General features: G+C 43.7%; 1 protein-coding gene across 1 annotated transcript in view; it reads right to left on the reverse strand.

Moving 5' to 3' along the window:
• Positions 1-14,789, reverse strand: part of TRAPPC9 (trafficking protein particle complex 9) — a 586,383-nt gene that overhangs the window by 561,106 nt on the left and 10,488 nt on the right. Inside the window, exon 2 of the mRNA XM_021706983.1 lies at positions 10,573-11,166. Coding sequence (XP_021562658.1) covers positions 10,573-11,156 — 584 coding nt within the window. The 5' untranslated portion in view covers positions 11,157-11,166. The remainder of the gene's footprint in view (positions 1-10,572; positions 11,167-14,789) is intronic.

Raw genomic sequence — 14,789 nt, forward strand, 5'->3', positions numbered from 1 at the left:
GTTCTAACCAGGAAAAGAATGCAGTATACAAATGGACAGTTTCCTCCTCCAGTAACATAACTGTCAATTCTTAGTACATAGGTAAGCTTAGAAATACTACCATTATTTTGGCTCAATATATTTTGAATTAGACTTTTTTTTTTTAAACTTTACTCTCAACCAATTAGACAAAGATTTCCTTTTTAAACAAAAAAAAAACCCTGCCCTGGACTCTTCTAAAGAAATAAATTATGACCAGGCATGATGGCTCATGCCTATAACCCCAGCACTTTGGGAGGCCGAGGTGGGAGGATTGCTTGAGCCCAGGAGTTCAACACCAGCCTGGGCAACACAGTGAGATCTCATCTCTCCAAAAAAAAAAAAATCAAGAATTAGCCATGCTTGGTGGTGTGTGCCTGTAGTCCCAGCTATGTAGGAGGCTGAGACAGGAAGATTGCTTGAGCCAGGAGGCCTAACCTGTGGTGAGCTGTGATTGTGCCACTGCACTCCAGCCTGGGTGACAGAGTAAGACCTCAACTCAAAAAAAAAAGATATTTAAAGACCAGGCACCGTGGCTCATGTCTATAATCCCAGTACTTTGCGAGTTCGAGGTGGGAGAATGGAGTGAAGCCAGGAGTTTGGGACCAGCCTGGGCAACAAAGTGAGACCCCATCTCTACAAAACACACACACACACAAACACACACATACACACACACACAAAGGAAGTAAACTATTACATCTTCACATGCACTTAACAAAAGTGTACATCTGCTACAGTAAAATATAGCCCAGAAAATTTTCAAAAATATTTTTCTAGGAACTCCTTCTTTAAATTAATTAATTAATTATGAAGTACAACCATTGCAATAAAAAATTATTTTAAAAATATAAGATTTTTACAAAAAGCCATATAAATACTTTCATAGTTTTTCACATTAAAGTCATATTATTTGGTAACACCATATAAAATATTTAAAATTACATAAAAATGGAATGAATCCTAATACTTTGGGGGAACTCTTCAACTAGCATACAAACAAAAATCTACCTTAGATTTACATATAATGAAGTGCTTAACTCTCAGAGTTGTACTACATATCCCGAGAGAGAATCATCTCAAAACTATAAGCAATTCTGTTTATAACTCTTTGAAAAATAGAGTAAGAAAGAGCTAATAGAATTAAACTGACTCAATTTCTAGTTAGCTATGATATGGATAAACAACTAAAAGACGTTAAGCCAACTTTGGCAAAACTCAGAATATAAGCTTTCTCACCAAAATTATGTTTCCAAAAAGGCATGGATCCTTTCTTCTTTGAAAAAATGTATCAGATTTTTAAGTTACTCTAGATGATCTAAATTCTTATATATACAATTTAGAATCATTAATTGTATGATCATTAAATATGTCTAATGAATATGGACAAAAAACACACAAGCAAACAGTAAGTTAAAAAGAAAAAATATCAAGTCCAGTGGACCTTAAAGAAAAAGAATTATTAAAAAAAGAAAAATAGCCAGGTTCGGTGGCTCAGCCTGTGATCCCGCGCTTTGGTAGGCTGAGGTGAGTGAATTGCCTGAGCCCGCAGGTTCAAGACCCACCTGGGCAACTTGGTGAGACCTCATCTCTACAATAAATTAAAAAAACAGCCGGGCATGGTGGCGTGTGCCTGTAATTCCGGCTACTTGGAAGACTGAGGCGGAAGGATCACCGGAGCCCAGTAGGTCAAGGTTGCAATGACCAGGAGAGGCCACTGCAATCCAGTCTGGGCAACAGAGTGAGACTCCAACTCAAAAAAAGAAAAATATAGCATAAAGCCACAGGAGCAAATAAATTTAAAGTTAACACAAAACTCAATTTTTTTTTTTTTTTTTTGAGTTGGAGTCTCACTCTGTGGCCCAGACTGGAGTGCAGTGGCCACTCCCGGCCACCGCAGCCTCCACCTGCTGGGCTCTGGCAATCCTTCCACCTCAGTCTTCCAAGTAGCTGGAACTACAGGCACACGCTACCACGCCCGGCTCATTTTTTGATTTATTGTAGAGATGAGATCTCATCAAGTTGCCCAGGAAGGTCTTGAACCCGCGGGCTCAGGCAATCCACTCACCTCGGCCTCCCAAAGTGCTGGGATTACAGACTGAGCCACCGAGCCCGGCCTCAAATATTTTTTAAAATCTTTAATTTGTTGCAAATGTTTAAATAGTGACTTCAAAGCTATGAACAACAGAACTTAGCCACAAAAACTTGAATATGTTCTCAATACTTTTATTTTTTTTTAATGATTTTATGTTATTTCATTATTCCTACAAGTTATAAACACTGAGCTATAAGGATTGACCTGATAATTCCCCAATTCATGATGGTCTAAAATCAATCACAGCTCAGTTGTATGCAAAGACCTGACAGTCTCCACAAATAAAGGGAAACACATCCTTTCTAGAAATTGCGTGAAAGCACCTAACACACAGCCTCAAACACAGTAACAGAGGGCACCCAAACTGTACCTCTTACTATACTTCACCCTTATTAAAATTCAATTAAAGGCATAGGCTGTATTATGTTCATGACTCTTGAGCAGAAACAAAAATGTTTAATATTTGTATGATTCTGGTACTATTTATATGGCTCATGGAAAATAAAAGCTTGGTATTCTAGTCCAAAAAACAATTTAACTGCAAAGAAATTTATATATTCAAATACAAAGAAAAAATAGAGCTGTTCAACAACAGTTTGCAATTAAAATCCAAAGAAATGGCCAGGTGCAGTGGCTCACACCTATAATCCCAGTACTTTGGGAGGCCAAGGTGGGAGGACTGCTTGAACCTAGGAGTTCAAACTCAGCCTAGGCAACATAGCAAGACCCCCATCTCTACAAAAAAAATTTTTAAATAAAAAATCCAAATAAACTTTGATAAGGAGAGTCTCTTGCAGGAGGTAGTATTATATGGTTTTAGAAGTCTGTGCATATTCTTTGAGCTATGGCCAGGCCATGTTTTCCTGGCTTTGGCCCCTTCCCCAACCTTGGGGAAGTGAATTTTCTCTTTCTTTCTCTCTCTGATTTGTTTTCTAAATAAACTATATTTTCTAATCTAAAAAAAAAAAAAGAAGTCTGTGCATAATTAAACATTGGCTACAGCCCATAATTTTGCACTGGAAAATTTTGAAGTGGGGGAGCCTTTAAATTATGTGCATCACATAAATGCAATCAGATAAACATACCGCAAGGTGTACAGGTGGTATAGCTGAAGCACCAAAGCAGATAACCTTAAGTTGTAAGAGAGCTCTAAGCAGAAAGTTAAAAATGCAATGTTTTATACTCAATTTCAGGTGATTTATATACCATTAACTGACACCTCATCCTGCCTAAAGAAGAACTGAAAACAAATTGTTAGTGTTGACTTTCTTCATCTGAACTTTTTGAAGTTCATGCTGAAGTCAGATATTACAACATCACTCTATAATCAAAATGCTTGGGTTTACCCTACAGTTCATGCTACATTCTGCTGAAAGAAAGCTTATCAACTGAAAGGTTTTCATCAAAAGTTCAGAAGTGTCTAAGATTGTTTGTTTGTCTTATGAGTTGGAGCCTCACTCTGTCACCCAGACTGGAGTGCAATGGCACGCTCACGGCCACCCCAGTGTCTACCTGCTGGGCGCCAGCAATTCTTCTGCCTCACCTCCCATGTAGCTGGAACTACAGGCAAGCGCTACCACTCCCTGCTAATTTTTGATTTATTGTAGAGACAAGATCTCGCCAAGTTGCCTGGGCTGGTCTCAAACCCACGGGCTCAAGCAATCCACTCGCCCCGGCCTCCCAAAGGGCTGGGAATACAGGCTGAGCCACCGAGCCCAGTCGTGTCTAAGTTTTATTTTGCATATGTGCATTATTTGCAGCCATGTCACTGTAGAAGTGAAATGAAAAACCTATCTCCCTGGGATGTAAAACACTTTGACGCTATCTTACCATCAAAGCCTTTATTTATGTGAAATAAAACTGAAGCACTTAAATAAGAGAGGGTTTTTTTATGATTTTTCTGAAAGGCCTCAAAACTGATCTGCTTCACTAATTCAATTTTAAGCACAGCAGGGAGGTCACAGAATTAGTGGAGAGAACACACCTTTACAGTCTGACAAACCTGAGTCTGAATCCTGCTACATCGTCTACTACCTGTGTGATGCTGGACATATATCATTTACTAGCTGTGTGATGCTTTAATCTCTCTGAAAATACTTCCTACTCTGCAAAATGGACCTGCCACCATCCACCTCAGATGGCATCAATGTGACATAAATGAAATAGGGAGGTAGGGTGGCTAACCGGTACCTGACAGTCATGCTAGTTTCCCCTCCTGTCCCCTTTAAATTTGTATTACTCCCCTAGTATTACGACTCTGATGACAGACTGCTTTCTTTGTCCCCATAGATACTCAATACAGTGCCTGACACTTAAAAAGATCATAAAAGAACCACTTCCTCAATAGTAACTATCCATGGACATAAGAGGTTTGTGGGATTTTTTTCTTTAAACCTATAAGGAGGGAGGGAGGGAAGGAAGGAAGGAAGGAAGGAAGGAAGGAAGGAAGGAAGGAAGGAAGGAAGGAAGGAAGGAAGGAAGGAAGGAAAAGGAAGGAAGGAAAAGGAAGGAAGGAAAAGGAAGGAAGGAAAAGGAAGGAAGGAAGGAAGGGACCTATTCCAGAACTACCCAATAGTCTTTCTCCCAGTTCCCCATCACCTCTCTCCTCAGATCCCCCAGCTGACCTGCCCTTTTAGTCCATAGGAAAGACAGTCCATGCAGCTGGGAATTCTATTCATCCTCACACCTCCATTCCCACCTGGAGGGTAAAACGACTCTACCTTCTCCCTACCTCCACCCAAATGTATCTCTTGTGCAGGTTCACCTTCTCCATCCTGTTGCCAGGGCAGTCTTTCAAAATGCAGATCTGGACACATCATTCCATTCAGATTTCTTTAATAGCAGCCCACTCCAGCCCCTTTAGGATAACTGGTAGCTGCTCCTAAAACCCCAAACCATTAGCATAGGGGACAAAACCTCCATGATCCAAACTCTCAGTCCTGGTAAGTACCCAGGGACCAGCCTCAGACCTTCCTCCAGCCTGTCTGCATTTTCCCTAGACCAGCCCATGCACATTCATGATTTTAAATACAGGCTGAAGCCGGGCTCGGTGGCTCAGCCTGTAATCCCACGCCTTGGGAGGCTGAGGTGAGTGGATTGCCTGAGCCCATGGGTTCAAGACCCGCCTGGGCAACTTGGTGAGACCTCCCTTCTACAATAAATCAAAAAATTAGCCGGGTGTGGTAGCGTGCGCCTGTAGTTCCAGCTACTTGGAAGGCTGAGGCGGAAGGATCGCCGGAGCCCCAGTAGGTCGAGGCTGCAATGGCCGGGAGCGGCCAGGGGACTCCAGTCTGGGTGACAGAGTGAGACTCCAACTCAAAAATAAATAAAAAAATTAATAAATACAGGCTGAATGCTGTTAACTCCCCATGTATATCCCTAGTCCAACTCACTCATCTGAGTTCCAGACCCAGATCCAATCGCCTCTTCCATATCTCCACTTAAACATCCAACAGGCATTGCAAAAACACATTCCACGTGTACCTCCCAGTTCCTTCAATGTAGTAAACAGCTCCACTGTATACCCTTGTAGTTCAAGGCAGAAACTTGAGCATCATACTTGACTTCCTCTTTCTGTTCATCATCTTTTTCTCATCTCTGTCTCTGAAGTATATCTCAGTGTGGCTCCTCAGTGCCGAGCACAGCACACATCCAATGCCCAGTAAATGTGTGCTGAGTCACCTCTGGGGAGGAGCACTCACTATCGAGAGAGGTCTCTCCTGGCCCAGGTCACTAGGAAGGATACTTGCCTCTCGCACAGGAAGCTGACCGGAAAGCCCAGGACAAGGATTCAAGTTCTCCCATGGACTGAACTCTGAAGGGCCTGAATCTAGAAGAGCTCCTGGGTTATGGACTTATCGGCATGCCTGCCAGAGGAAAGCAGAGGGGGACAGGAACCCAGGTTGGTTTTCCTCATCAATCCCAGATCCAGTGGGTGGCAACAATAGCTCTGCAGCCCAGGATAAACCCACCATCACAGAACCTCTGCCCTCCATTTCCCAACCTGGATAGCTCTGACTTCTTGTACTTGATACATTCATTTTTCTTTTATTCCCGCACCTTAGGATGTGATGAAATCTTTCAGAAAGTCCAACCTGTCTCAACTGACACTGAGACAAAGTAAATGAAGAATGAATGTGTTTGCACTTGGTCCAGGGCACTAAAGAAGAAATAAGTCTCCTGGGCAGCATGTTGGTGCCAGCAGCACACAGAGCGAAAACCTTTCCCTACAGAGAGATAAAACAGGGGACTAGGACAGCCAAAGAGTGTCCTGCAGGGCTAACCTTGGTGGTTAGCCCAGTAATGCAAATGAATGACGAGCCATCAGTGAAGGACATTAGCCCCGACAGATGCAAAAACAGCTCTGTCTTGCCTACACAAGATTAAAAGGAAAGCTTGGTGCAGGTAAAGACCTGTACAGTAGCTACAGGTGAGCCACCTCTCTGGCTCTGAATGCTCATTGGCAGAAGCAAAGAGGAAATGGTGGTCAATTATAGAGGTCCTTGTGTCCACAAGATCCAAGTGAACAAGGAGGTCATATTTTTCTGATTCTTAGAAAAGTTGCCCTTAAGCCCTCATAAAGGGGGCAAAAGACAGGGGCCAATTTTGGAATGGCCACTGCTCCTTTATTGGGGAAAGTCACTGAGGTGAAGGAAAAGGAAATGGCATGCTCAAGACAAAAGCAAAAGAAAAGATGGGCAGCCGCGCCCTCCCGCAGCTCCCCTCACTACCAGCACACTCCTGCGCCAGTCCTCTGTCACCTTCATGCATGTCACGCAGCCACAGCCGGGAATCACATGCCAGACACATTCACTTAAAAGCCTGGGTCAAGCAAGGCACTGTAGTCTCACTTAGACTTTCCCAGTTAAGATATCCCATGGAAAAAAAATCCCTCCGCAGCCATCTAAATCAATTAGCATTTCACTCCCTAAAAACAAAAAAAAAATTAATAAAGGCCCATTTGTCACCAAATACTAAATACCAAACAAGTTCCCCCAGAGCAAGTATTTTAACAAATATCAAACACTAATGAGTTACGTGCTAAAAAAGTAAAATTTAAAAGCATAAAAACAAAAGATTATCCAGTTAACATATGGATCTAGGCAGCAGTGAGTTTTTGTTTTTTAAAGCGATGATGCTATGAGAAGGCAGCACATAGGGAAATCTATCTATTTTTAATGCAATATGTTCACAGCCTACCTTTTCAGACCCAACAACACACTCACAGGGCAGTATGATAGAAAAGAAAAAGAAAAAGAAAAAGAAAGAGGAACAAGCAAAAATTAGAAACACATAAGAACAAAAATAATTTTAATAGCTACAACACTACATGTACAAGAAGTTACCATGGATTTTAATGAGTTGGGGCGCATGTGAACTTTTAAGTACATTACACTGCACCTAGGTTTACCAGGAAATCTACAACTAAGTTTGGGACTAAGTTAGAGGTATCTGTCACAGAGCTTATCAGTATGGTCAATGTGTCAAACCGAAACTGGACTTACATCTAGACATTTCCTATTGTGCTACAAAATACTCTCTCATTTCAGGCTGGACACTTTCTAACCCCTATCAAGAGTTGTAGGTGAGAGCAAGGCTCTGTTCCTACACCAAATCATTGCTTCAAAAACTAGAAAACTAAGGAGTAATGAAAACAATAACAGATTAACAGTTACTAGAGGCAAATGAGTTTGACTTGAGTTCACTGGTGCCATTTATGTCACTAAAGTTCAAACAATAACAGATGTTTATAACTGGGTTGTCCCGCTAGAGTAGAATAAATAGCCGTGAGGACAGTATTATTCACTGCTGTATTTTCAGTGTCTAGAGCCGTGCCTGGCACATGAAGGCTCTCAGCAAGCATTTGTCATTTATTATTCACTGTGTGTGAGGCACAGTGTCCCAACACACATTCATTATTCCTGCTGAATTGTGAGCATCGATTTTAAAAGGCAAAAAAGAGATGGCATTCGCTGGTACAAAAAAAGAGCTGGCATTCGCTGGTCAGTGAATGAAAAATGTCACTAGTGCCCCACGTGGCAAAAGAAGAAGGCACTGGTCAAGGGGTCAGAGCAGGGTTCCCAACCTAAGCTGCCTTTGAAGCTTCAACTGCTCAGCCCTTTCTCTGTAAAGTGGGGGCAAGCCACCTGCTGCCAATCTTGCAGGTGGCCATAAAAATGAATTCCATGGGAAACACAGAGCTGTGTACTCTACTCAGCACAACTGCATCAGGAATGATTACCGTGGGTGCCTTCTCAGCCTGATAGTAGTGTGGGAACTTCAAGAAGCATGGGAGGCACAGCAGTGGGCAAGAAGGTGAGGTGGAAAGGCCCTGGGCTTTGAAGACAGACCTGGCGCATCCCTCAGCTCTACTCTCACGGCTGCCAGGTTTCTAAACCCTGCTGCTTCAGCCCCACATCAGCCAACAGGAACGATCCCCTGTAGATCACAGGGCTGCTGTGTGGAATAAACACAGATCGGGTCTACGACATGCCTTTCCCTTTCCTTAAGCCAAATATGCACATTTGGGTAAAGAAACGAAAATTCCTTCCAGACTGCAAAGCACCACATGCCAGTGTGACTGATGCTACTCTGTGCTTCCAACTCCCAGGGTTGAACTTGGACTATTTTTTCTCAATTCTATAATATTTTATTTTCAGACTTACCAACAATGAGAAAGAAACTCACTATTGGGCCTTGCCTAGATTCAAGAAACATGCGGAGCACCCACTTAGAAGCAGGTGCTGTGCCAGCATGCACATTATGTCACTAACTCCTCACTTGTGGATCATCATTCAGTTCCAAAGATCGGGGGGGAATTCAGAGTGACCAACAACTGTTTGCCACAAAGCCATGGAGCAACACAGTCACACCGCACTCTCCCTGACAAAAGAGGACCTTGTGGCAAACAGTTGTTGATGATGCTTCCATCTCATCTTCCTCTGCTGGACAGTCACAGGGGCAATACGGTAAAACACAGCAGCAGGCAGAGAGTGGAGGCAAGTGGCAAAGAAGGGCTAATCTAATTCAAAGTATTGTTTTTGACTTAATAGCAGGTAAGATGTGAAGAGTGACCTTTCCTTGCTCAATATCCAATTTTCCTTGGCACACACTGAAAATAGACACTCTTTCCGTGTGCATAAGGCAGCTCTTTAGGAACGCCCCGGAGGTATTTCCAACACCCTGGCACTCCTCTTGGCTGCTCTGTGAGTGAGGAATCCAGCACTGTGGCTATCAGGTAAGAAGAAAGTAGCTAAACACATGTAGAGTGCCCAGCCTGGGAATCAGGAGACATGGGCTCCATTCCTAGCTCAAGTAGGACCTAGTCTTGGCCTCTCCAGGATCAGCATCCCACCCATAAATCGAAGGGATGAGACTAAAAAAAAGTTTTCAAACTGTCTCTAGGGTAGCACTGCCCAACAGAAATTAAATACAAGCCACATGAGTAACTTTGCTTCCAGTTGGCACATTTTAAAAAGTAAAAATTTTTTTTTAAAAAGTTGAAATCGGTTTGGGTAATATATTTTATTTCAACTGGGCACAGTGGCTCACATTTATAGTCCCAGAATTTTGGGAGACTGAGGTAGGAGGATCACTTGAGACCAGGAGTTTGAGACCAGACTGGGCAACATAATGAGACCTCCATCTCTATTTTTTTTTAATTTTTAAATAAATAATGATACATTTTATTTAACCTAATAGATGTAAAATACTACCATTTCAACCATGTAATCTACGTAAAAAACATTAGCAAGATATATTTTACATTCTCTTTTCAGTACTGTGTCTCAAGATCCGGCACACAAAGCTGGGCTCAACTCAGCCTATAATCCCAGCACTTTGGGAGGCTGAGGCAAGTGGATTGCCTGAGCCCACAGGTTCGAGACCAGTCTGGGCAACTTGGTAAGACCTTGTCTCTACAATAAATCAAAAATTAGCTGGGCATGGTAGCGCACACCTGTAGTTTTGGCTACTTGGAAGGCTGAGGCGGAAGGATCATCAGAGCCCAGCAAGCAGCAAGTCAACGCTGGGGTGGCCGTGAGTGTGCCACTGCACTCCAGCCTAGGAGAAAGAATGAAACTCCAACTCAAAAAAAAAAAAAAAAAAGATCTGGCATGCACTTTACAGCACATCTCAACTCTGACTAGTCTTGTTTGTAGTGCTCAAAAGTCATACGTCACTGTGGCTACTGTACTGGACACAGCTCCAAGGAGTCCACACTAGGGGACCCCCACAGAAAAGGGGTATGAGTCAAGGGATGTGAGCATACATACCAACCCTAAAAAATTCTCCCTAACTGTAGGTTGTCTCTGTTTTCAAAAGTCATTAGACTTTTAAAAAAACACTGGACAACACCTTTCTACCCTTTACAACAGTAAAATTATTCCATTTGCTTAATCCTCTGACATAAGAAAGCCAAAGAACCTGGGTCTCTAGGTAAAGTCTCTAAGTAAACTTACCTACTGTCTGTGTCCAGTCCTACAAAGTCTTTTTTCTCAAACGGGACACAGAGAAGGGGGATCTTATCCCCGGACTTGTCTGTAGCTCTATCCAGGCGCTTGGACTCGAGCACAATGAACAGCGACTCGATGAAGTCCTCGATTCTCTTCTCCACTGTCTCGCAGTCCTCATAGCTGGGGTAGAAGGCCACATCGGGGCGAGGCTGCTCCGCGATCTCCCCCTGTAGCCCGAAGACAAAGAGCCGGGAGTCGTACAGCGTGGAGCCGTAGATCTCCTTCTGCACGTGGAACTTTTCGAAGGTCTGTGGCCAGTCCTTGGCCGAGAAGCAGTCTGTGATGGTGATAAGACCCACGACTTTGCGGTGAGTCTGGAAGTCACCCCACTCATTGTTCTCTGGTGGGTAGTGGTGTCGGTAGCGGATGTACAGCACTCGCTGGGAGTCCCGCACACTGATCTGACTCACGGAGCAGATCCTCTTGTAGATCCTGAAGAAGTTCTCTTCAGAGACGATGCCGACAGGCTGGACCACCACAAGCAGAGTCTGGTGGTCCTCAGCACACTGCATATAGTCAGGGACGCTCATTTTGAAATTCCTGTCCAAAGAGGGAAAAAAAAAAAACAAGGCTTTGAGAGGCACAGTTTTGATGTTTGTTTGTTTGTTTGTTTGTTTTTTGAGTTGGAGTCTCACTCTGTCGCCCAGACTGGAGTGCAGTGGCATGCTCACAGTCACCGTAGCCTCAACCTGCTGGGCTCAGGCGATCCTTCCACCTCAGCCTTCAGAACTACAGGTGTGTTACCACGCCTGGCTTATTTTTTTATTTGTTGTAGAGACAAGGTCTCACCAAGTTGCCCAGGTTGATCTTGAACCCCCGGGCTCAGACAGTCCTCTTGCCTCGGCCTCCCAAAGTGCTAGAATTATAGGCTGAGCCACTCAAGAGTTCTGAAAGCTCTTGGCCCAAGTCAGATGCAGTTAATTCTGACATTCACTACCTAGAAGGTAGGGTAACCCTCAAGTAAAGCTCTGAAATCAACTGTCCTTAGAGTTCTGCATATGGCTCTCATAGCTCTGGTCACAATACTGAAACTGCTGGTTTTCAGTCTCTTGGACTCAGCTTTCAGCTTCTACAGAAATGAACTGCTTCCTATCTTTCTAGTCCCACCACCTAATCAGGTAATAGTATAGGGTTAGTGCTCAAAAATGTCTGCTGAATGAATGAACGAACATATGAATAATTTCTCCCTCATCCCCTCAGTAGGATATAATGAAAAAAACACACAGTGCAATCAGATCTGGATTAAAATTCCAGACTTTCTGCACCCCTCAGCTACAAAATAAAGACAATAAAACTCCTCTTATAAAACTGTACCTTGATTATAATCAAGGCTGCTGTGAGCCATGATCATCATGATCATGTCACTGCACTATAGCTCGAGTGACAGAGTGAGATTCTGACAAAAAAAAAAAAAAAAAAATGAAGATAAAAATACACTGGGCACGGTGGCTCACGCCTGTAATCCCAGTACTTTGGGAGGCAGAGGCGAGAGGAATGCCTGAACCAAGAAGTTTAAGGCTAGCCTGGGCAACTTGGCGAGACCTCATCTCTACAATAAATCAAAAAAATTAGCTGGTTATGGTAGTACACACCTGTGGTCCCAGCTACTTGGAAGACTGAAGCAGAAGGATTGCCTGAGCCAGCAGGTCAAGGCTGTGTGCATACTCATGCCACTGCACTCCAGACTGAGCAACAGAGTGTGATTTTGACTCAATCAATCAATCAATAAGTAAATAAAATATTAAAAATAAATAAAACTGTACCTAAATTAAAGGAGATTGCAAATATAAAGTGCCCAGCATAGCAACAGACATAAAAGGAAAGACTACACAAATATACTATCCCTCCTTTATAAACGGGAGAGTTTTCCTAACTTCTCTGAGTCAGTTTTGTCAAATATAAAAAGAAAACTGCCAGTCACGGTGGCTCAGCCTGTAATCCCAGAACTTTGGGACACTGAGAAGAGAGGACTACCTGAGCCTAGGAGTTCGAGGCAGTCTGGGCAACTTAGTGAGACCTCATCTCTATAATAAATGAAAAAAATTAGCCGAGTATGGTAGTGCATGCCTGTAGTTCCAGCTACTTAGAAGGTTGAGGCAAAAGGATTGACTGAGTCCAGCAGGTGAAGGCTGCAGTGGCATCAGCATGCCACTACACTCCAGCTTGGGGGACAGAATGAGGCTTTGACTCAATCAATCAATAAATAAAATATTAAAAATAAATAGAGCCGGGCTTGGTGGCTCAGCCTGTAATCCCGCGCCTTTGGGAGGCTGAGGTGAGTGGATTGCCCAAGCCCGCGGGTTCGAGACCCGCCTGGGCAGGCAAGACCTCATCTCTACAATAAAAAAAAATCAAAAAATTAGCCGGACGTGGTAGCGCGCACCTGTAATTCCGGCTGCTTGGAAGGCTGAGGTGGAAGGATCGCTGGAGCCCAGTAGGTCGAGGCTGCGGTGGCCGGGAGCGGCCACTGCACTCCAGTCTGGGCGACAGAGTGAGACTCCAACTCGAAAAAAAATAAATAAATAAGTAAAACTGTACCTAAATTAAAGGAGGCTGCAAATGTAAAGTGCCTAGCATTGCAACAGACACAAAAGGAGAGATTACAAATATACTACCCCTCCTTTATAAACGGGAGAGTTTTCCTAACTTCTCTGAACCAATTTTGTCAGATACAAAAAGAAAACTGGCCAGGCGTGGTGGCTCAGCCTGTAATCCCAGCACTTTGGGAGGCGAAAGACAGAGGATTGCCTGAGCCAAGGGGGTTCAAGACCAGCCTGGGCAACTTGGTGAGACCTCTTCTCTACAATAAATCACAAAAACTAACCGGGCGAGGTAGCGTGCATATGTAGTTCTGGCTACTTGGAAGCTTGAGGCAGAAGGATTGCCTAAGCCCCCAGCAAGTCAAATCTGTAGTAGCCGTGAGCGTGCCACTGCACTCTAGCCTGGGTGACAAGAGTGAGATTCCAACTCAAAAAAAATAGAAAGAAAGAAAACTGCCAGGCACAGTGGCTCACACCTGTAATAGCAGTACTTTGTGAGGCTGAGGCGAGAGAATTGCCTGAGCCCAGTGGTTCGAGGCCAGCCTGGGCAACTTGGCGAGATCTCATCTCTACAATAAATCAAAAATATTAGCCAGGTATGGTGGTGCATGCCTGTAATTCCAGCTACTTGGAAGGTTGAGGCAGAAAGATTGTCTGAGTTCAATGTCAGTGGAGCCACCGCACTCCAGGTTGGAAGACTAAGGCAGAAGGATCACCTGACACCAGTAGGTCAAGGCTGTGATAGCCGTGAGCATGCTACTGCACTCCAGACTGAGTGACAGAGTGAGATTCCAACTCAAAAAAAAAAAAAGAAGGTTGTAAATGTAAAGTGCCTAGCATTGCAACAGACATAAAAGGAAAGATTATGCAAATATACTACCCCTCCCTTATAAACGGGAGAGTTTTTCTAACTTCTCTGAGCCAATTTTGTCAGATATAAAAAGAAAACTGTCAGGCACAGTGACTCATGCCTCAACATGCCTGTAATCCCAGCACTTTGGAAGGCTGAGGCAAGAGGACTGCCTGAACCCAGGAATTTGAGGCCAGCTTGGGTAACTTGGCAAGACCCTGTCTCCACAACAAATCACAAAAATTAGTCGGATGTGGTGGCACATGTCTGTGGTTTTAGTTACTTGGAAGGCTGAGGTGGAAGGATCACCTGAGTCCAGCAGGTTGAGGGTGCAGTGACCATGAGTGTGCCACTGCACTCCAGCCTGGGCGACAGAATGAGAGACTCCGACTCAAAAAAATAACTTAAAAAAATAATGTTAACTGGTTCCCATCACAGTTGAAGAATTAAACTAGATAACCCATATGAAAGAATCTGGCTCATAGCAAGTACTTAATAGATATTTGATGAAGGGAGAGAAGGAGGGAAGGAGGGAGGAAGAAATGAACTACCAAAGGAATTCTGTCCCCAGCCTACAGACAATCATGATGGAAACACCACTGCCTGGATGTCAGAAACAATAGTCAACTCTCAGCTCTATGCTTATTACCTGGGCAATCTGGGGCAAACCTATGTACTCCCCGAACCACAGTTTAATCATGAATAAAAATGAGGATAAGGCCGGGCTCGGTGGCTCAGCCTGTAATCCCGCGCCTTTGGGAGGCTGAGGTGAG

This window comes from Carlito syrichta, unplaced genomic scaffold, assembly GCF_000164805.1.
Source record: "Carlito syrichta isolate Samal-C Ts95f unplaced genomic scaffold, Tarsius_syrichta-2.0.1 Scaffold316275, whole genome shotgun sequence".
Classification (NCBI taxonomy): Eukaryota; Metazoa; Chordata; class Mammalia; order Primates; family Tarsiidae; genus Carlito; species Carlito syrichta.